Genomic DNA, 24,942 nt, shown 5'->3' on the forward strand with positions numbered 1-24,942 from the left:
GGGCCTACACAATAGCCAGCTTTTAAGTTGGGTTTCAAAGTGAGGAGGGTTGAGTTCTTTGAGATTATCTGGAAGGGCATTATACATGCGAAGCGCTAAGCTAGGATAGCAGTTCTTCTTCTTACTAAGCCTACAAAAAGGTACATCCAGATGGTGCTTCTTCCTGGTGTTGTAGGTATGGAGTTCGTTTCTTTCAGCAAAGTCTGAGATGTTAAGTTTTAAATTGGTCAGGCAGGAAAGGATGTACTGACCATAGACTGTGAGAATTTTAAGACTCACAAAGATAGGCCTACAGCTATCCAGAAACCCTGGAGGCGAGATGACACGAAGAGCTTTCTTTTGGAGGAGAAGAATATCCTTACATCCAGCAGCATGGCCCCATATGTGCAGCCCATAGCTGATATGGCTGTGGAACATGGCGAAGTAAACTGTCAAAAGATACTTATTAGTCAGCATAGGTTTCAGTCTCCGCAGTAGATGCAGGGCTCTAGAGAGTCTGATGCATACACTATTCGTATGGCTCCTCCATGTAAGCCCTGGGTCAAGAATAAATCCCAGGAGCCTAACTTCGCTCAGGCCAAAATTGTTGTCAGATCTGGAAAGAGTGCACATCATCTCCTGGGTTTTCCCCTCGTTCAGGCACAAGCCATTCGCGGCAAACCATTCCTTTGCGCTGGTAAATGTTTGTAGAGCAGCAAGCCTGGCGTTTTCTGGTGTATCGCCACGAGCAAAGATGGAGGTATCATCTGCAAACAGAAGCATGTCACCCAGCTGGCTGATGTCATTAATTGTAATTAGAAATAGGACTGGGCCAATGACCGAACCCTGAGGAACACCATATTTCACTGCTTGAGGTTGGGAATGCGCTCCGCCGGTGCACAGGATCTGTTTTCTGTCTGTGAAGTAGGACCTAAAAACCTGTAAAACCATTCCATCAACACCATAGGCTCTCAGTTTATCCAGCAGTTGACTATGCGGAACACAATCAAACGCCTTGCTTAAGTCGGCCAGAACAAGTGCAGTTGAATCACCAGCCTCGAAGCTCTCTAGGACCTGGCTAACCAAACTCAGAACCGCTGTCACAGTAGATCTATTCTTCCTGAATCCATGTTGAGATTCAGAGAAGAGATTTTCATGTTCAAAGTAGTTTACAATTTGACCTTTGATCACAGACTCATAAACCTTGGCGAAAACTGGTATCACCGATATCGGCCTATAACTCCCCATAGCCTCCGGGTCACCCTTCTTGAAGACCGGTACGGTTCTAGATACTTTAAGTGACTCAGGGAAAGCTCCACAGCTCATACAGGCGTTAAGAACAAAACTCAAAGGATAGGCTATAGCATCGATGACATGCTTCAACATAACTACATTCATTCCGTAGATGTCCTGGCTCTGAGAGCTCTTAAAGTTTTGTACAATTTGTAATATTTGCTTAGGTGTTACTGGGGACCAGCTCGAGAGATTGGTAGTAGGCCTATTAGACTGTGGTACGGAACCTGTGCACCCAGGCAAAAGCGAATTGGCATTGGTGTTGTTGGTTGCAGCAGAATTTACGATTTTGTCAACTTCGTTTAAGAGAAACAAATTAAATTCATCCGGACTGGCACTGCATTTGGATTCAGATTTTTTCTTATAAGTACTATTTACTAGATTCCATGCTGCCTTACAAGGATTTTTAGCCGTCTCGATTGCTTGCATATTGGAACGTTTCTTTGCTGCATCCACACTACTTCTGTATTGTCTTTTGGTTCTAAGGTACAAGGAGTAAAGCCTATTTTTCTCAGTGATGTCCTGGGTAACCTTAAACCTATCATGAAATGCAATAACTAATTTTCTAAGATTAGCGAGGTCTGCAGTATACCATGATTTATCAGCTTGCTTAGGCCTAAGCTTACCAGCCCTAGATTTAGGCAAGATCTTGCTTGGAAAGTACTTATTGAAAATGTCACTAAAGATCGTGAAAAAGTTAGCAAATGCTTTTTCAGCATCCTCTGTACTTAGCCTAATCACATCATTCCAATCGACCTTCAATAAAGCTTCCCTGAAAACAGGTAAATTCTCATCTTTTATGATTCTAACTGACTTAATATAGTTGTCACACCATGCAGGATTATTATTATCAGCACTCACCCTTCCAGATGAGAGACTCATAACCAGAGGACAGTGATCAGCAATCACAGGGTCTTCAACGCTGACTGAGTAATCCCAGGAACTGATTGTGGTTGCAATCGTATCGAGACAGTTTGTACCTCGGGTTGGCTGACGATTCGCCACAAATAGGCCGTGGCTCTTGAGTACGAAGTCAAAGTTTTTTCCCAGGGCAACATCAGAACCAATGGGGAGATTGAAGTCTCCCCCCAACACTATTTCACTTTGGAATTTTTTAGATATCCACATTAAGCACTTATCTAGCACATTGAAGAAGTTTTCGGAGCATCCATTTGGAGACCTGTAGGCTGAGATAATTATTAGATTTCTTTCTTTTATTTCGACTGCACACAGTTCGATGTCGAGTTCCACACAGAAGTCACTTAGGTCGATAGGGTGTACAGTTAGGCTGCAATTCGAATAGATTGCCACACCACCGTTCTTGTGATCCGTACGATAGTAACCACTGGCCAGGGTCAGCGACTGAACTGAGCTGTAAAACTGGGCTTCGCTTTCAGTCAGCCAATGTTCACTCACACAGAGAATATCTGCACCAACTTTGTCAACAAAAAGAGACACCAAGTTCAATTTAGTCCTTAGGCACTGGACGTTGACATAAACTAACTTTATATTATTAACTAGGCCTATCTTAGCCTGTTTACACTCTAGGCCTGTATTGCTTATTTCTAGGCCTAAACACTGTTTGCTTTCGGAAGAAGGATTTTGTGTTAGGCTCTCACTTCTGGCCTTATTCTTTTGAATAAAAAACGCTTTAACTGTACGTTTTTGGGCCAAACAGATCCATTCATAAAGTCATCCTTCAGGTCGAAGTCAACCGCTATCTTGAAGCTGTCATTTGCTCCTTTACAATCAAGCTTCTCAACAATGGGATTTGATCCTGGGAACTGATTCGTGATGAAATCCTTAACAGCATCAACCTCAGTGCCTTTTTTCACTCTTCCTAAGTAGAACCATGCTTTTTTATCACCGGATAAAACATTTGTTGTTTCACATGTTCCCACGACAATTTGCCTTGAAGTTGAAGTGAGGTTAGGTCGTTTAACCTGTTGCTGAGATCTGTTCAATGATTTGTTTGGGATCGATTCACTGTTCCTGGTTTGAAGATTAGCTCCTTGCCCTTGACGACTTTTACCAGCTGATGGTACTGTAATATTTAATTTATTTTTGTTATTCTCCTTGTTTTTTCTGTTCTTCTTATATGTTTTGACTATGAAATCTGATTCCTTATCAGGTAGCGGTGGATATTCCTTGTCATGAGTTAAAAACCCTTCGGCATTAGCATTTTCATTAGTATTGTTATGCAACTCGGGCCCAGGAGTACTTAAAGAACCCTCTTCAGTTGATTTATCTTTTGTTTGCTGTGCCTCATTGATTTTACTCAAATTAGTCACACCCGTAGCAGACGACGCTGGAGTCGTAATATTATTATGTTGAGCATTCCCACCGGTAGCAGACGACGTTGGTGTCAGAAGTAATTTGGCGATGTGATTTAACTGTGATTTCATTTCATTGTTTTCTTTTCCCAACTCATTAAGCCTTTTGGTCATGGCTAAATTGTTCTCGTTCATTTTACACAGTTCGGAAAAAATGTTTTTAGCTGAAGTGGATTCATTGTCACTGTGTTCAAACGAAGATTCGATTCCTCCCTGCGAGTCGTTCACTGAACCGTTCTCCGCCGCGAACTGAATACGTGATAAACAAGACTCGCAATACCATTTCACTCCCGGTAATTTTACTATACACTTTAGATGATCGTAATTAACTTTTGAAATATTTGCACATGCAATATGCCACCACATTTTACATATTCCATAGCACATAACTGCATTATGCCTCTCAGTAACGACTTTAGAGCAAGAGCCACAAATGCACTTATCATCACCTGACGCCATCTTACACAATAACGAAAGATCAAGGAATTCAATTAGAGTCCAATCTATTCTGCCATCTTAGAATATTCCTTGGCAGCCAACATCATCACACCTACAGCTATCACTCTTGCACAAATGGTATGGTTAACCCTTTTAGCCCCGGCGTCCGATATATCGGACAGAGGTGGTCTAGCTAAAATGCCCAACGTCCGATATACCGGACGTCTCGATAATTTAATGTAGCTGGCTAATAATATGTCCAAATGCCATCAGTTTCGGTATAGTAGTCGGTGAAGAAACGGGCTACATGCAAAAACAATAAACCTTCCAATTGGCATTGTATGTCGTCGTCATTGAGCGTAGTTTATTTGTCGATGTCAGCTGTCAGACGACTTCAGTTGCATTGTTGTTGTATGCTGACTTATAACCTCAATTAGTTTGCGTGATTGAAAGCGGTTGTTTTTCGTGTGATTTATTGTATTATTAGTAAAAAAAAACATGAGTAAACGTCGTAGAGAAAAGTTACCAGTGAGTGAAAACACTTTGATAAACACTATTATTGGTACTTTGGGATTATACCGACCAAACCCAGACATGAATCGTTATTTGACATTTTGCTTCTACTGATTACTAGATTAGCGTAGAACAATATTTCGTCAATACAAAACAGGAATTGTCTTATCGCAAACCCCTCCCCATCCTTAGACAGAGGTCAAAGTCGAGCGGTGTAGTAGATAACGTGATTGCAGAGTCTCGCCGCCCGTTCAGCTGGTGCGTCGCTTTGTTGTACTTCCGTGTTTTACCTCTACATTTCTCCAAACACAAAAATTCAATAAAAACAAACATGATCAAACTAAAACTAAACTCTTTATTGAAAAAACACTCAAAACTTGTTTTTATTCTTGATCACACTCCGCCACCCAAATGCGAGTGCCATGCCTTCGCGCTGATCTCAACGAAAGAAAAACATCCCTCGAGATAGTACATATCAGTAAAATATCAAATTCTAGAGGATCTGATCAGAAATATAAATTGAATTGTAATGGAAAGGCAATTATGTACCGTGAAAATCACGTGATGCCGCGTGGCCTGTCGTAATCGGGATTCTCGAGAAAGATAAGATAACAGCGACAACAATACCAATCACAATGCCTGGAAATGCTTGTAATTTTGTAATTAAAGAGTTGTTTTTTCGTTCTATCATGTTTGTTTCTATAAATTTATATTTTTGTGTTCTTCATACTGGTGTGGTCGGTATAATCCCAAAGTACCCTATTATTATTGGTGATTGTGCTATTTTTGAAGACAATGAATTGAGTTGTTAATATAAAATGTATATATTGTAAATATTATTTTATTTACTTTTTTGAAAAATTAAACAAGTTTTAGTCTTACAAACCATTACAATTAGTTTGTGTTATTTTACAATTGTTATTATTTCAAAAGTGCAAAAACAAGTATACATATCTGTATACTTCTACTGACGATATATATATATATATATATATATATATATATATATATATATATATATTTACTCCAGAAAGTATTAAAGGGTTTTGAAGGTATATGTGTTATATTTACACGATTCAACAAACTGTCACGTATCCATTGGCAATATTCAGACAGCAAGAATGTAAAAAAATATTAGTTTCACGTACTTTTGAATACACTAATTATAGTAATATTTAATTTTTTTAAATTTTTGGTTCATTAAACTCAGACATTTCATTTTTAGTTTCATACTAGTGTTGTAAATAAAAACAAGAAATATTATCAACATTTTTATTTGCGAGCTACCCTCCGCCACCCCCCAAGTACAGGCAATACTTGAGTCCACTAAGCTATTACAGAATTTAAGAATTAGTTATGAACAGTAAATTACCAAAATTTTAGGGGGTTAGTGAAAAGTTTACACTGGGGAAAACATAGTTTGTCGTGCAAGTAATATGTTATTGATATGAGTTCTGGTGCTTTCATTGAAGTCCGGGCCTGATTGCAGATTTAGAGGGTGAGTTTAAAATCTTCTTTATCAAAGGACAATTTCAGCTGCATGGGTTGACGTCCCAGCCGCTCACAGTCATTTAGAGTGTTGGTGTCAGTTAAAATCTTCATTATCAATGGACAATTTCAGCTGCATGGGTTTATGTCCCGGCTGCTCACTGACATTTAGTGTTGGTCTCAGTTAAAATCTTCTTTATCAACAGAGAATTTTTGCTGCATGGGTTGATGTCCCGGCTGCTCACTGACATTTAGAGTGTTGATGTCAGTTAAAATCTTCTTTATCAACGGAGAATTTTTGCTGCATGGGTTGATGTCCCGGCTGCTCACTGACATTTAGTGTTGGTGTCCGTTAAAATCTTCTTAATCAACGGAGAATTTTTGCTGTATGGGTTGATGTCCCGGCTGCTCACTGACATTTAGTGTTGGTGTCCGTTAAAATCTTCTTTATCAACAGAGAATTTTTGCTGCATGGGTTGATGTCCCGGCTGCTCACTGACATTTAGTGTTGGTGTCAGTTAAAATCTTCTTAATCAACGGAGAATTTTTGCTGCATGGGTTGATGTCCCGGCTGCTCACTGACATTTAGTGTTGGTGTCAGTTAAAATCTTCTTAATCAACGGAGAATTTTTGCTGCATGGGTTGATGTCCCGGCTGCTCACTGACATTTAGTGTTGGTGTCCGTTAAAATCTTCTTAATCAACGGAGAATTTTTGCTGCATGGGTTGATGTCCCAGCCGCTCACTGACATTTAAAGTGTTCGTTTCAGCTTAGCCGATTTCAGAATATTCAAAATACTGAACAAATATCTCAGACCCGGATGGAACATTTATAGGTGTAGTATATTTCTTGTGGACTGTAGTTTTTTCCTCCAGTGAATGTTTTACTAATACTTCAGATTTTATGTATAGGTCACACTAACTTGGAATTTAGAATGATATTTTGCTGAATGTGTAATAACCATAGTTACTAATTTCAACAATTACATAATAAACATATTAAATATGAATATTTTACAATGATCTCTGTGGCTGAATTTGGTCATGAACATGATTCCGGTGATTTGGTGGACAAAGGCTTTGAAGAAGACAATGTTTTATTTTGATTTCTAGAATAAGTTTCTTAAATATTTCAACTGACTAAGATAAATGCCATATATAAGGCTGTAAACTCTCATAATTAATTATCGATTTTGAAATTGAAGTGATTTGTGGGGAGATCAGTGTGAAGTAAATTGGATTTAACATTACTTCAGTTATGATGCAAGTCTAACTCCAAAACTCTGTAATTATTTAACTCTATCGCAATATACATAGGTGTGGCCACGCTTCTGGAATTCCTGGAAAGTCATGGAAATAAAGTAGGTCATGGAAAGTCATTGAAATTCAAAAGTTGGTCCTGGAAAATTTTGTGGTAGCTGTTTTAGGCTGGTTTTCCTGCTATCAGGAGTTGCATCCAAAGTGTTTGAGTCAATTTATGGATAGTCAAATCGCAGGAAAAATTTCACTTGAGCGTATTAAAATTGGTTATTTGGTGAACTTTGGTATTGTTGAGTATTTTCGAGACCTACTGGACAAGGAAGTCCAGGAATCATCTGCCTTTGTTTCTATATTGGACGAAAGCATGAATAAAGTTAGCCAGAATAGTAAATGGGTATTGCACTAAGGTATTGGGATCCTGTAAGTCATGAAGTGACCACAAGATATTTTACCTCTACTTCTTTGACTAAAAGCACTGGGAGCAATTTGATTTTAAAATTCAGAAGACAATCAAAGCACATAAATGTAAAAAAAAAACATTTCTCATTGTCTATCGATAGACTTAATGTAAATTTAAAGTCTGTGAAAGATCTGGAGTAGGAACTTCAGACTGAGAATAATGATGATGATCCTATACTTTTTATTTATAGGCACCTGTGGTTTGCACATCCTCAAAAATGTGTTCAAATCAGGGGCTAAGTGGAATCTAGTTAAATTTCTTAGGGCTCTCTACAATTTTTTTGAAGATGTTCCTGCCAGAAGGGAATTTTGTGTACAAGTAACAAGACATATCTGTATACTTCTACTGACGTGTATGTGGAAATATATGAAGAAGTGCTTATGCAGCAATACAATTAATTGGATATATCTCCTGCATTTATCAAGGAAAGTTCTTCAAATTTTGTTTGTGTAGTAAGAAATATGTGTACAACAAAATTGCTTCATTTTTCAGGGGCTACAATTTTTTTTCTACCCTTTTAAGTATGTCCAAACTATAAAAAATTTTAAAAAATAAAATTTTTTTTATGTATAAATACGCTAAAAAAACAAATCATTCTGTAAAAGTACTTTTTAACTATTACATCTAAGAGTACACTTATTTGTGAACAATTTAAAACAAAAACCTAAAAGTTATCTTCAAAAATAAGAAAACTAGATGTATTTTTCCTCAATTCTGCACTACGGACCCTTATCGCCATGGGCTTTCTGGCAAGTCCATGGAAAAATGGCTGGGGTTAAAAGGGTTAAACAATTTCACAGGCAACTCAAGGCTGCTGTCATATGCCACCTCAATACTACATGGTTAGAATCTCTTTCCATTGTGCTCCTTGGAGTCCACAGTGCTTTCCGACCTGATCTAAATTCTTCTGCTGCTGAGCTGGTGTACGCAACCCCTACATCTTCCTGGAACTAATAGTTGCACCTGAAACTTCACGTCGACAAGAAGATCCAACCAATTTTGTCAGTCAACTTCATCGTCACATGGAAAACCTCCAGCCTACTCCTGGATGTCAAATGGTAAACAGAAAACATTTGTCTTTCAAGACTTGAAAACATCTAGCCGTGTTTTTCTTTGAAATGAAACTGTCAGGAAATCTGTACAACCTCCATACATCAGCCCTTACCCCGTAGTAAGCCCTCACTATACTCATCAAAGGTCAAAATGTCAAAGTTACTATAGATAAAGTGAAACCTACCTAACCCTAAATGACAACTTTTACACTCATTGCCTGAAGACTGCACTACCATCAGAGTTATCCAACAGTGCCCCTCAGTCTTCCGATAAATTTTCCCTTGAAAGGCACTTCACCTCCAGACTACATAACTCGATCAGGACAACATGTTCGTTTCAAGCTGCCCTGACCTCCTGTTTCCGTGGGGGGCTGTGTAGTAACAGTTTTTGTAAACACATGTTTTAGTCATTTTAATTCAGTTGCTGTATAAACAAACAGTTAATCTTGTTTATACTCAAGAGTAAGTCACATTCGATATCATATAACTTATTTTTATTTTTTCTGTATAATAAATCATAATTGAATAACAAAGAGGTTTTCATTCAAATGAGGATACAAATACCAATTATTTCTTTAAGGCATTTTCTCACCTTCTTTTCAAAGTAGAAAATAACAAAATAATGTAGCCTACTGAGTACTGAAAGTGCATATTACATTCTTAGTATTTATGATTTAAAAGGGCACAAAGCCCTAGTAGGTTGTAACATACAAATTTAAGTAGGATAGGATAGAATATGTATCAAATTCATAATCGAGATCAAATTTTGGTACTGAAAAAAATCTCATAAAGCACTAGAGAGCATTTCTTCCCCAACATTAAACCTAAATTCACTAAAAACTTTCCTTCTAATAGAAATATATTTCCTTTTTTTATTCTGATGGAAAAAAATTGATAGCAGAGCACACTAAGGATGCAATTATCTAATATCATAAGGATATAATTATCTATACAGAACCTCTTTTACACTGATGATATTTAAAATACTGTGGAGTATTACAAAATGTTATTACTGCAAAACATTCAGGCCTGGAGTGGTGGTATTTTGGAACTTTGCATGTGTGGAAACTTCCTGCTATTACTTGTTGATTGAAAATTAGTAAAATACAAATCATCATGAAATTGTTCCTTGTTTATTGGTGATGAACAACATAACCATATTTATGAACTGGTTTAGATGTTTACGCTTAGTAAAATTACTAAATATGAACCTAAAAAAGTAAATACAAATTTTTAACTATTGTATTCACACAAAAATTAATAATGTTGCGTTTTATCTGTGTTTATCAGTATTTATGATCAATCTCATTTCCGTATAAATATAAACCATAACAATTTAATTCAAGTAACAAGTGTGTCACAGAAAGGGTCTTAAGAAAGAATAGCCTTACCAATAAAGTGGTATCTGATACTGTTGTAAATTATGGGTATTAGTCGAGTACCATTCAACTGCCCTCTGGAGCCGCAATATGGTGTTTACTTTTGTAAATGATGTGCAATTTAACATACTAAAAATTAGATCAGTTAACAGTTGATTTAAAAAATTCTTTCTTTCGTCCTTGAAATCATCTTACATAGTGAACTGATTATAGAGATTGAATACACCAGAACTTCATCTACAAAGTTCCTTATAACTGCATCCTTAGTGAGTTCCAATCTTATGGGCACAGAAGAAAGCAATACCGTATCAGCTGACCGTGTACCGTGGACCCCTTGTTGCGAAGAAAGTTAGCCGCCAGTTGTTGCCCATTGTGGAGTAGAGCGAAGAGACGCTGAGCCGGCGACAAGTGTGCCAACAGACTAAATATTGCCACACCAATATTATCCGCAGGTACGGCAACTCCCCACAACACACTCAGGGTTGGAGCCAAGTCCACTTGGAGCACCTCCTCTCTGTAACAATCAGGTGTTGTCAAAAAATGAGGCAGATATGCAACCCCTTGGTTGAACTAGTTTTTACAATGTGGTAATCTTAAGAGAAGATTTGATGTTATTATACTAGACCTTACAAATACTAGTAATGCAGCAAAGTCGAATCCCAAAACCACAGGATTCGGATTTAAGAATTGGTCGACAAGGATTAGATTCGAGATTGGTCAACAAGAATCAACAGTCTACGCTACGGAGATCTGCGACATCATTAATTATAGGCAGTAAACAAATTACCAATTATTAAAACATGTTTTTGGGATACTTCGTGTTTTAAAATCATTAACAGGTAACCATAACAGTTAACAAATTGTCGTACTTTTGTAATTAATATGTTGCTTTCAGTCCAATATTTATGTAAATAGATCATCACAAGTCTGCTGCATGTATTTATGGACAGCAGCTTTACTGGGCGCAAATTACCAATTGCTAAAACGTGTTTTTATTGTACTTTGTGTTTAAAAACTCAGAAATAGATAGTCTAATTAACAAATTATGCTAAACGTAAATATTTTGGTTGCAGTTAGTAATTTATATTTTTACGTTTGTGTTTGCTGATCGATAGTAAACAAATTACTGATCACTCAAACCAAAATTCTAGATAGATAACCATATAGTTAGTAACTAATAGTAAACCAATATTATTTACAAACTGTCATGCTTTAGTAAATAATATTTCCCTTGCAATTTTTATTTTTTATCTTTATGTTTGTGCAATTTCAACTGTCACAGATAACAGCAACTACACTTGAAGCAAACAGGCGATTATTAATTTTTGTTTTTTTTTCAAAACTTTTGTACTTGTATACATAATATGTATATACATATATATATATATATATATATATATATATATATATATATATATATATATATGTATATATATATATATATATAATATGTATATATATATATATATATATATATATATATATATATATATATATAATATGTGTATATATATATATAAAATATATTATATCCTTTATACAATTTATTATGTTTATAGTTTAATGGTTTTTTTATTATGACTAAGGGTAATTATAATTTGTTCAAATATTTTAAGTTTTTAAAAATATGTTTAATAAGTGATACAAATTTATGCTCATATTTTTGGCAGATTAAAAGGCATATATTCTGGAAGCCCATATTATACTTACCAAATTAAGGAAGTAGAAGGTAGGGAGATATGACTATGTTCTTAAAATATAACTATTTCTCTGAACCTCTGCAAATCCCAACACAATAGAGAGTGGTATTTCTGGATTACTTTTTAGATTATCGGACAGTCTCCAAAGGTTTAAGAATAGCAGAAATTGGTTTGGTATTGATTTTGTTTTTTGTAATTTTTATTTCTTTTTTACACATTTAATGGGTTTTATTTTTTAAGAAAAAAATCATATATTTAGGATCCATGGATTAATATAAAAAGTATCTTTCTGACCGTTCATTTATAGTGAGACTCAGCTTCTGGAATGTATAGAACTTTTCTCATTACACTTGGAGTAATAATAACTCCTCATTCTGTTTGAAGCCTTCTAAAAAAATCAAGAACATGCCACATGCAGCTTGACAAAAAAACTGTCATAGATCTGCAAACTGTTCTAATGGGAGCTTTGTCTAGTACTTAGATAAAATAAAATAAAACAAAACAAGACACAATATGTTACTGTTCATACCTGGAACTCAAGATATGTAAGTATGTAAATGAAAAAGCTTAACATGGTATGATAAATAATATGTACTTATTGTGAGTGGGACAACCAAGACCAAGCACCACAAGAGGCACCAAAACCTCTGGAGTGGAAACTCCACCGTGACTTCCCTGGTCTTTCATGCCATGGTCACCACACACCACCAACACTCCTCCACCCTGATACAACACAGAAAACAGGTATTGTGATTATAGATCAGTCAGAATTGTGTAACATCAGTCAAATAAAATAATAAACTATACAAAAAGACTGAAATTCAATGAAAATTCCTTTTTAGAGTAAGCTAAATATTAACTAGGTTACAAAATTAATAGGTCAAAAACCATTAAATTTCTCAGAAGCTTTTGTTACTTGGTCTAACCTCTTTTGCCATTGGATAGCCAGTACTGCTGTTCCTTAGCTAACTGAAGAGTTGTTTAGTTTGAATTAGCTTCTAAGGTTGGTTGGTTACTACTACAGACCATTGTGAGTTCTGTGTTAGCTCGGAATAAGTAGTAATTTGCTTTTTCTCTTGATGTTCTTGGATGTCCATCACAGCTGGCTATTCAATGGTTTTTTTTATTGTGTTCTATGAAATTGCTGGGAAAGAAACATAGAAAGGACACAATAGCCAACAGTTCTGGTCACCCAACCTAAGAGAATATTTTGGTAGGTGCAACTACTGAGCTGACACAGAAATAGCAGTGGCCAGCAGCCATCTTACTTTAGGAGACACAATTAAAACACAATTCTGAGAGCAAATGATTAAAATAATTATAACAAAAATATGCCTATCCCATTTCAGGTTAGTATGAGAGGCTTTATGACCTCCAAATTACAGATTTCAGTACTCCTTGTGCACATTCTCTCATCATCTACTGTATTTCATTCTTCAAAATGATGGTTGGAGCCTTGCCTCAATAAAGCCAACTAAAGGACTCTACATCTGCTATGATAGTCCCACTGGTATAGTTCTATCAGTTATACAACATTTTAAAAATGCAGTTATCAGTTGGATGTGGTTGAGTAGGAACATACAATACTATTCTTATCTTATCATGGAATGTGGGCAGTGCAGAGCCGACTCTATCTTGTTCATGAAAATTTTATTGGAACAATTTTTATTTTTATTGTTCTGAAATAAAAGAATTGATTTTTAGAAAAATTACTGATAGCCATAAAATTTAGGGGTTATATCTGTGATAGGAAGAAGATAAAGAAACTCAATCAAGAGTGAAATAGAAAAAGTACACATGTTAAAAATGGAATTACTGTGAAATCCTTAAAAATATCGATAGTAAAATAGCTCTAAATTGTAATAACATCATAAATTACTTAGAAAACATCAGGAAGAGATGCATAGAAATAAAGAAAGTCAGTGTTTTTGGGCAATTGGTATGATCATATGATATATATATACATATATATATATATAATTATATATATATATATATATATATATAATATATATATATATATATATATATATATATACATATAAACCCAACTTTAGTGTTTGCCAGAAAATGAAAAACATATTTGAACTGCAACAAACAGAACATAATAAAGACAAACAAAATGAAGAGCTGAAAGAGAGACTAAACAGTTTAAAACAATGTGGATGGAATCAAAATTTTGATCTGAATGAGGTCTGCAATGACAAGAAGATGTAGAACAGACTGCCGTAAATATAGCTACGAAGTTGGGAGTGGAAGTGAAAAAAGAAGATAAAGGTGGTTTGTCTACTTCCAAAGACACATTCAGACAAATGACCGGTTAAGATAATTGTACAGATGGTGAAAAGAATTAAATATATTGGTCCGGAGGTAGATTGTAACAAATCAAGAAACAACAGGATTAAAATGGAGAATGTATTTATGCAACTGAAATTTTGGCTCTTGACTATTGCATTTACTTCTGAAATCTGTAAAAGGAGAAAGGAAATCAGATTTTAAATAAATTTGGTTTAAGAATGGTTAAGATGATGGAAACTGATGAGGGTAAAGTTTATGACATTAAGAAAGTATCTAAATTGGATGGAATAAATTAGAACAGTAAAAAAACACACAATATATACAACTTTTTTTCTGATTTTCTCAAAACTGCAATAGTAAAGCCAATATACAAGGGAGATAAGAAATAGTTACAAGAAGTTTTAGAACTACCATCCTATATCAATATTATCTGTATTAGATGAAATAATTGAAAGGTATGTTGGGAACTGCTTGACAAAATACTTAAAAGAAAACTATACCATAGCATCAAGTCAATATGTTTACAAAAAAAATTGTACAAATGATTCATTAAAGTGATTTCCAGTTTGTAGAAATAATTAATTAGATGAGAAAAATATAGTAATTAAATTCAATTTTTCTAAACCACTTGATTTTCTAAAAAATTGGAATCACAGAAGATTTAAACAAGTGGTTCCAAAATTATTTGGCAAATATTGCTTTGTATTTCCATGAATAAATATCCGCTGTCATATTGTGAAGCAAATAGCATTCACAAGTACAGTAGTATTACCTACTTTTTACAATAGATAGCTGCAATGACGAATTCAAAAGATTTAGTTTATCCAAGATATTATTTCATTAATAAATTGTTAAAAAATTTAATTTAATGAACAAAATTATGAACATGTGTGCACAGTATACCTGAAATTGACTTCCTTTGATGTTTTAGTATATTTAAAGTAGCCAAAGGAACAAAAATAAAAGGACTGGGCACTAAAACGATTTAATGAAGCATATGCTTCATGACTATAATTTTAGGAAACAAATGAGTGCAGTGAGGCCGTGACCATAGCAAATGGAATCACAAAGCAACACACAAGAAACAAAATGCAATTTTTTTATTGCAGAAAAACGTATGTGTTTTTCACTGATGAGGGATACGATACTGGTTAGGTATACAGGGTGTATATTATGTCTGGAAACACCCAAATATATCCTTTAATAATTTAAATATAAATTTGAAACCTCTTACAATCGTGATAGAGATTGGGCATCTACTTTTTGGAACAATGTTTTGTTATGTCACACCAACGGGGGACGTCCTGCCGAGGGTATCGTGAATATTCTTAATGGAAGCCTATACCTTGTGATACATAATTTTAAAGGTAATAGCTTACTGAATTGAATGCCACAAACCGCATCTCAAAGGAATTATTCTATCAGAAAATAGAGCATTTTTAGTATTGAAAATTTACTGATGTTCAACAATGTAATTTTAACATGGTTCTTGCCACAAAATGTGTTACACTAATTTTTTAGCATTTTTTAAATGTTCAATTAAAATAAAATAAACAATTTATTTTTAAGCTGGTTTCATTAGTACAAATTTACCAGTTTTTATTACAATGAATAAAACTTATGAGTCACTTTCTCTGATTACTTATGAATCTGTACTTGGTGTTTTCCAGTCAGCAGGAAGGTTTAAAGAGACAAAGGTCACTAGCCTATGAGAAACATTATTGTGTTATTAATCATCTGGTCTACAGGTTTCAGTTTGTTGAGCATGGAGCTTTCACTAGACAGGTCTAAGCTTGGGAATTACAAATGGACAAAGGTCATATCATTCCTGTCGAGTTAATCAGTGTCTCTGAAGCATTGCTGTCAACAGGTTATCTAATTACAGTAGTTCAGTTTTTATTTGGCATTTTAATGGAATTGTCTGAAAGAGAACGAATTACTCTGTTGATGATGCGAGGATATGGCGATCGTCAAAGATCTTATCGGGAAGTTTGTAATTTGTTTAATGACACTTTCCCAGAAAGGAATCCCATAAGTGTTTCAACAATATCAAAAACTATTGAGCGTTTTGAAATGACAGGGAGTGTACGTAATCGGCCAAAGTCGGGTAGAATACAATCTGCAACAGATGAAGAACATGCACTAGATGTTTTGCAAACATTTATTGAAGACCCACATACATCGCTCAGAAAAGCTGCACAGCAACATGATATGCACCCTATGTCTGTGAGTAAGATTTTGAAAATTAATAAATACAAACCATTTAAAGTTCATTTAGTCCAACAGTTAAGTGAGGATGATTACGACAGAAGAGTTGAGTTTTGTGAACTTGTGATGCGCAAATGTGATGACAATAGAGATTTTCTGACCAACATACTATTTTCTGATGAGGCAACTTTTTTCCTAAATGGCAATGTTAACAGGCACAATTGCCGTTACTGGGCTAGTGAAAACCCACATTGGATTACTGAGTCCCATTCACAGCAACCACAAAAACTGAACGTATGGTGTGGAATTTTAGGTAACAAAATTGTTGGACCCTTTTTCATCAATGGAAATTTAAATGCCGAACTTTACTACAATATGCTCCAAAATGAAATAATCCCAGCTATTCAAATTGCATCAGGAGAATACTTTGATAATGTATGGTTTCAGCAGGATGGTGCTCCACCCCATTATGGGAGACAGGTAAGAGAGTATTTGGATTTAAGGTTTCCTCATAAATGGATTGGCCGAAGAGGAGAAATCGAATGGCCTCCAAGATCTCCGGATTTGTCACCAATCGATTATTTCCTATGGGGTCATTTAAAATCCAATGTTTATAGAAGAAAGCCTCATAATTTGGAAGACCTAAGAAACAGGATTATAGAGGAGATTGCTTTGATAACTGAAGAAATGTTAGGCAACTCTGTCGAATCATTTTACACAAGATTGGCTCATTGTCAAACCGTAGAAGGAACACAGTTCGAACAATTGCTTTGACACCAAATGCAGGTAAAACGTTTGTTGTAAGACTTTTCTAACAGCATACATTATTTTTTATTTGTAATAAGAAATCAATAACATAAGTATTTCCATAATTGTACTGTAATAAAAACTGGCAAATTTGTGCTAATAGAACCAGCTTAAAATGAAATTTTTGTTTTATTTAATTGAACATTTAAAAAAATGCTAAAAAATTAGTGTAACACATTTTGTGGCAAGAACCATGTTAAAATTACATTGTTGAACATCAGTAAATTTTCAATACTAAAAATGCTCTATTTTCTGATAGAATAATTCCTTTGAGATGCGGTTTGTGGCATTCAATTCAGTAAGCTATTACCTTTAAAATTATGTATCACAAGGTATAGGCTTCCATTAAGAATATTCACGATACCCTCGGCAGGACGTCCCCCGTTGGTGTGACATAACAAAACATTGTTCCAAAAAGTAGATGCCCAATCTCTATCACGATTGTAAGAGGTTTCAAATTTATATTTAAATTATTAAAGGATATATTTGGGTGTTTCCAGACATAATATACACCCTGTATATACTGATATAATTCCTAGACTAAATCAAGGAAATAGGACGATATAGTGAACAAGGATTTGGAAGTAAGATTATATATTGAGCTGAGGTTACAGATATTCATACCTTTGACAAACTAATACCACGAGTACATACAAAAGCAAGCGTGGCGGGTGGCCCACAAAAAGATAACCACCTGTAAATTCTATCACAAAGATTATATTGCCAGATCAAAGACTCTTTAAAGAGTAAGAACGATTAGTCATTTATTGGTTTGATATTGTTTACCAACATTCTAAGAGATCACTAATCTGCATATTCAATCGCACATAAGGTAATTTTGCAACAAGAGGGTCTAAAATATTTTTTTAACTTACAAATTTGCCATAACAGCAGATGGAAATTTGTTTATATTTATTTTTATAATAATTATTATTATTGGTTACAATTCGTTTAGTTTCTGTATAATTTAATACTCAACAGGAACCTCTTGCAAAGCCATGGGTAAGTGCTAGTACTGTTTATAAATTATTTAAGATCTTATTTTGTGTACAATTTATTGCTATTAATTTATATTTTACAAGCTGTCACTGTTTTCCCTTCTTGAAAGTTAGAAGATGTAGTGATTGTGTATGATGTTGTTATATTTTTGTTTTGTTTATGTAAATATTTGCTGTTAGAACTAAAACGGGAAAGGAAAATAAATCACACCAATAAAATACTTAATTTAATTATTTACTACAGACAAACCTCAAAAACAAAATTAGTGGAACGCCCAGAGTTAGCTTAAAAAAAGTCCTTTTCCTCTGGGATCGTGGCCAGATAATTAAAAGAGATTAATTTTCCTATCACACATGATCATACATTTCCCAAAACATGAATAGTATGGTCCATACCTGTTCTTGTAAATATTCATGGAGACGAGCAATGATACCATCCATTTCTCGCAGCTTGGGCCTGATCAGAGGGCTGTTGGGACCCTCGATATGGCCGATGTGGTCTAGACCCAGATAGTGCAGCACCATCACGTCCCAATCAGTCCTGTGCAACTCGAAGTCCAGATGTCGTGTCACATTACTGTCTACCTGTCACATTACTCCAATCATTACTGGACTTTTTCACCTTTAGAGTCTAAACCTGTCTGTTGTTATGGGCTGTATAAAGGTGCGGAACTAATAAAGCATAAAGTGTAATAGAGGTTGCAACATATCCACCCAGAAAGTAAGGTACGTTTGTGCAATACTCCCAAAGAAAATCTCTAACCCCTACCAACATTTCAGTGAATCAGTTAGCTCCACTTCCTGTCTAGCTCTGACATTTGAACTGTTATTTTGGTTTAATGTGAAATATGTTTTACCTCCTGAATCCAAACACCAATTCATGAAATGACATCAAATGCAGGTCAACAATACCAAATTTCAGAAAGAAGAAAAAAAGAACACAAAAGCCATAACTTCCTTGCCATTACAACAGTGTATAACTGCTTACTTTCATTTAAATTTATGCTAAGAGGACAATAACTTCACCATCCTATTAACAATCTTAGATATGAGGAATGTTGTCTCCAATGATTAAATTTTTTGTTCATAGCTCTCAACCTTGTACAGCAGCTGCAACACAATAAGAATTAATTGAAGCATTTAAAATACACTTTGTTGGACACTTTTGGCCATCTCTCACTAGTCAACCTGACGCCTAATGATTTCTACCTGTTCCAAAAAGTGAGACGGTTTTTTTGAGTGGGTCGCAACAATGAAATAAATAAAATGCTAAAACAAGCAGTAATTTCATGTCAGTAATTGATCGCAACTGAATATAACACTGATACTGGAAAACATATGATTTTAGATAAGTACCTTAATCACCAAGGAAATCATGTACAAAAGGAAGTTTAGGTTTAGTTTTGCTCATATAAAATAAATAAATGTAATTGTATCTTTTATATATTTAAACAATACTAAAACATTCTTAACTACAGTAAACTTCCATTAATCGTGCACAGGATTTTGAGACATACCAAATTATCAACTTGGTTGGATTATTTGATATATATATTAGAGAAATAATGTAGACATGATATAAACAAAGAATCAGTTTTTATTATTCAAACAATAACCTTCAGATAATCCTTGTTATATATGGATCTACAAGAACTATTTTTTTAAACAGTCAATTTATTATACGTAGTCTACGCATCACAAAAATTCGGCAGAACATGGTCAAGGTCAAGAGTGCGTTCATCCTGGTTATCACAGCCCCATACCTTACTGCTACTGCCAGCATCTCTAGACAATGCTTGCCTATCTCAGAAGGCAATGGCGAGACGTCAGTCGTTTAGTTGTCCTTCCATCACAAACCTGTGCTGAGCATATTAACCTACAATTACTAACCTCAATGGAACTGATTCGAAAACACGAAAGTGCAACTGGTTACACAGGCCGACAGCCGAGGGCTATGGCCAGTCACCTAAATGCTGTGTCCACCATGAACAGAAAAAAAATTGTTGCGTATTAAATGATTGATAATTTGTGTTGTTTAGGAATATTCTACTTTTTCTAAAAGGCATGCCGGATTACCAAGCATGCCGAACTATAGGATGCCGGGATAGTAGAATTTCACTTTACTTACAAATGATCAGTCTAGGCCAAAGCGTTATATTGTTTAATACTAAACTGTGTTAAGTAATATTCCTACTTTATTGTTCACTATTTTCATTTCATTTTTTATAAACATTAGAAATTTATTCAAAGGCAAATCTTATGCAGCTAATTATTTAATAAAGTTTATAATACCCTGTTTATTTATTTATAGCCAAATAGTTCTTTTTTGCTTCATGTAAAAAAGAACTCAAATGACATCGCTATCAAAGGTTTACACATTAATAACAATACGTATAAGGACATTTTATTCAAATTGTTACTAACAACATGTAATTTTAATTTATATAAGTTCATCCTTACTTCTGTATAATCATTGACAAAGAATGATGATGTTCCCTCACTGCGGATGAAATGATGAGGTAAAAGTTTGATCCACGTATCATCACCATAGAATAACAACCTCTTGGTCTGTGCAGCTTGCCGAATAACGTTGTCTCCAGTTAATTCTTTGGTGCCAAAGTTGAGCATTACGTCAATGTAGCTTGACACTGTGCCAGTCACTATGGCCTGCAGAACAATTAAAAAATATTTACATTATTAATTTCTCAATTTTGAGTAATTATATCCATAGTAAAAAATTAATTTCATAAAAGATGCTCATTTTTCATTGTAAAGACCTATCACCTAAATGTAGTTATACAAGGTGTTCAAAAAGTTACAGAACAATTATATGTATATTGTTTAAAAGAACTATAAAACTTAGTATAAAGTTACTGAACATAAAAATCTAATTTAACACATATCCAGTGGCTCGCTACTTCTTCAGGGGGACAGCCCATAAGTAGTCAGAAAATCCTACATTTAAGCATAGGTTGGTATGCATTTCAAATGAAAAGTTTTTATTAGTACACTACAATGTCGCAAACCCGACCTTCAAACAGAAAATCGAGCCAAAAATGGTAGCCATTCCAAGTTGGCTTGAATTTTAAAATTAGGTAAATGTAATCAAATACAATAATTTTATAAGTCATGAATGTAGTGGTATTTTATCTATAAGAATACTGGCTTTCTGAGATAAAAAGTTAAGATTATTTTTAATACGATAAATCAGAAATACGATAGAAGGAGCTCTTTTACCTGTAGGAAAATTAAACACACTGTTGCTGTTACCAAGTTTCAAATTCAGTTTTTAAACATTTTTTACATTCTAAAATTAACTTGTATGGGACATATTTCAAATTAACCATGAATATTAAATATATTTTTCCCATTCAGTACTGAAACCAATTACCTTTTAATAAATTTGTATCCTTCACTTATTAGTAGGGTGGTAACCCTTCAACGAATTGCGACATACATCGCATGTTCATGTTATTTCAATGAGCTTGTACCATGATATACTCAGTTTTGTGAATTTCAACTCTTCATTCAGTAAATATTCAATTATTTTCAGATGAATGTATTAGATATGTATATTCTTTTTAAAGGAAATGAGTTATGGTATTAAATAGTTAAAATTACACATCAATTTAAAGTTTTCTATTCCATGTAGTAAAAACCATTGATTGTGAGCTAGCTGATGACAGACAGCAACTAAACAGTTAGTGTTAGAAGGTTAAATCAGATGTTTGAATATTTTATTTACATCAGGTCTTGTTGTTTTTTTTTTCTATTTTTATAACTGCAATTACATTTAATTGTAATTCTTTATTTAAAATTTGATATTGACGATTTGAAAGGATAGTGGGATTTCGGACATTTCCCATCATTATATGATACAAAAAAAGTATAACTCAGTATAACACTATGTTTCGAGGATTGAAATCTATCCACTTCCTCAGGTGTAAAAAAATGTCCCAAGACATCAAAAGACTACGGAATGTGGTAATGTACTACCACCCAAAGATACAATAATTATTAAGTGATATCTGATGAAAGGCATAAAGTCCAGACTGAAGAGAATTAACTAACCAATTTCACTGTAAAGGACACAAAATTAAAAACAACACGTCACACCTGAACTAACGAAGGTGCGGCAATGATGGGGAACTCAATGTTGGCATTTCCTGTGGTTATTGTTATAAGTGATATTTTTAATATGTGTATTCGTCTAACATTTTATTTTGAACATTTTGGTTTTGTGATTTTCTGCGTTCTGAAAACCTATTCAGAAAATAGATTACGTTTCACTCAGTAGTCACCATGGGCAGACTATTGTGGCCATTTTGATGTCAAGGCGTTTCTCCATTCATTAGTATCCAGCCAAGCTAGTTAGAGGTTATTATCGCTCCTTGTTTTACAATAGCAGTTTAAAATGTATGACACAATTGAAAATCCCACGAGTTGTAAAGTGGAAGTGGGAAGTATAAGGTTTAAAAATGACCAAACTAATGTGCATGATGACGAACAAAGTGGATGGCGTAGCATTGTAACCAATAAAATTGTCTCTAAAGTAGAGTCGAGTTTTCCTCAAATTTCAAGGAGTTAGTTACACGAAATTGTTATGAAGAAGTTGGTTACTAAAAATGTTGTGCAAGATGGGTACCGACCACACACGGCAAATCGGACTCGAGAAGTCCTGGATGCTTTTAAGTGGGAGGTGTTTCCACATCTCCCTCACAGTCCGGACCCAGCGACTACCACATGTTTCCCACAATGAAGACCTGGCTTGATATGCACCACTTTGATGATAACATGGAACTGCAGGAGGGTGTGAATACCTGGTTGAAGTATTAGACAGCAGAATTTAATAACGCTGGAATTTCAAAACTAGTTCACCACTATGATGTGCCTAAATCTGTATAGTGACTATGTTGAAATATAGTATGTTTGTGTCACTTTCAAATGTATATAATACAATTCTTTTCTTGAACTTTGTTTTTTTATTTATATCCATACATAATCTACTTTCTGGATAGTCCTCATAACTGTGATTCCTGCAACTGGAAAAAATCCAGCCCCCAAAGATGTGCAGTATATCACAAATGGAAGGTAAAGAAACTTGAAGCATTTTTCAAGGCATATACATATATATACGGTATATATATGGATTTTTTAAGACATTTATATATATATATACAGAGCGAGTTTTATGACCTGGCACAACTGGATATAATTTAAACGGCCCGAGCTATCTATGTGAAACCTTGACCCTACCTATTATAACATATTTTTTTAATATTTCAAGTAGTTGAAAATTTTGCCCCCCTTTTCTAAAGGGGGGCAACTAAAAATTTTCAAATACAAACCCCTATCATGTGACCCCCTCATTTTAAAGGGAATAAAAAAAGAAATACAATAATGCAAACTAGAGGTCTCTACATTTATTTTAACAGATTTTATGACAAATTTACAATTGAGTAAAGGGGGGCAACTAAACATTTTCAATATAATAATATTCAATAGAATAACAAATAAACAAAGAGATAATCATCCTACAAATTACAAATGTAACAGGCAAAATATTCCTTGAGGCTTTTTTACTGTTTACAGTGTAAAATTTATCTAAACATAATTTTACCATAACAACCAAAAAAATTACAACATGGTCATAAAAAAGAAAGTTTTACAGTTTCTAATTTTCCTGGTCATAAGTATTATTTTAAGAATTGTATCAAAATTGTACAGTAGCACAGAATGAGCGTTGTTTTCCAATACAACTGTCACAGAAGTAAGAAAGTTCTTTAACAAATTTCTTTATTGAGTTAAAAACTTTGTAACTGCTCTATATTGAATTTTCAACAAGTCTGATATAATTTAATTTCTACAGTAAAAACTACAAAATAAGCCTCATAAGAAATTGAAAGGCAAGCAATTTACAGGTCAAGAGTTCACTGAAACCTTTTCGTCTTCTCAGAACTTTCCTGATGCCTGTTGTATATACACGTACTAGACAACATTAACAGAACAACTTAAGTTTTTTCAGGAAATAAAATTCTGTACTATCACATGTTTTATATATTTCACAAATTCCATAACATAATGATTGTGCATAAATTTATTTTTTACTGTAAGTAATCTTGATAGCCCAAAAAAATTTAAGTTTCTTAGTTTCGCCAACCGACCAATCAGCTGATAACGTTGATGCACCAGGAACTGAAATAACCTAGTTTCAGTTGTCCTGTCTTCTACCGGCCTTAATGTTATCAAATGTTGTGTTTCTCATTATTATTAAGTTATTTGTTGCGTTTTGTACTGTATTTGTAAAATTTAAACTATGATGACTACAGATGGGTAATCCTTGCTTTTAATATTTATTGACACTGACACCAGAAGATGACATATTCAAATTTGAAACTATAGTAGTGTATGACTACAGTTTGAACTGTTTGACGAAGGTACGTTATTATTGTTTCTAGTTTTATTATTCTAGTTAAGAATTATTTTGTTATGTACAGACACCTAGATAAAAATGTAATTTTTTATTGAATTTCTTATTTTTACTATTTTAAAACTGAATCCTCTTAATTTGAGAAAATATCAAAAGATAGATTTTTTAAAATTAATCAATAACCAAAAGACTGGAATTTGTATATTTTATTGTTTACTTTTCAAACTGATACAGATCACAGAAGCTGACACTGCACAGAATACTATACATCCCTGTAAACTGAATGATCTCATTTTATTATATTGAT

At 34.2% G+C, this 24,942-nt stretch overlaps 1 protein-coding gene across 4 annotated transcripts in view; it reads right to left on the reverse strand.

The window, feature by feature from the left end:
* LOC124354696 (GPI ethanolamine phosphate transferase 2) overlaps positions 1–24,942 on the reverse strand; it is a 59,069-nt gene that overhangs the window by 21,213 nt on the left and 12,914 nt on the right. For all 4 annotated transcript variants that reach the window (XR_006921705.1, XM_046805342.1, XM_046805341.1 and 1 more), the window contains exons 4-7: positions 20,666–20,872; positions 18,602–18,790; positions 12,490–12,617; positions 10,512–10,708 (exon numbers count right to left, since the gene is read on the reverse strand). Coding sequence is in view for 3 of the 4 variants with exons in the window: in XM_046805342.1 (XP_046661298.1) it covers positions 10,512–10,708; positions 12,490–12,617; positions 18,602–18,790; positions 20,666–20,872 (721 nt within the window). In the remaining variant the exon portion in view is untranslated. The remainder of the gene's footprint in view (positions 1–10,511; positions 10,709–12,489; positions 12,618–18,601; positions 18,791–20,665; positions 20,873–24,942) is intronic.

This window comes from Homalodisca vitripennis, chromosome 2 (genome assembly GCF_021130785.1).
Source record: "Homalodisca vitripennis isolate AUS2020 chromosome 2, UT_GWSS_2.1, whole genome shotgun sequence".
In the NCBI taxonomy this organism is placed as follows: Eukaryota; Metazoa; Arthropoda; class Insecta; order Hemiptera; family Cicadellidae; genus Homalodisca; species Homalodisca vitripennis.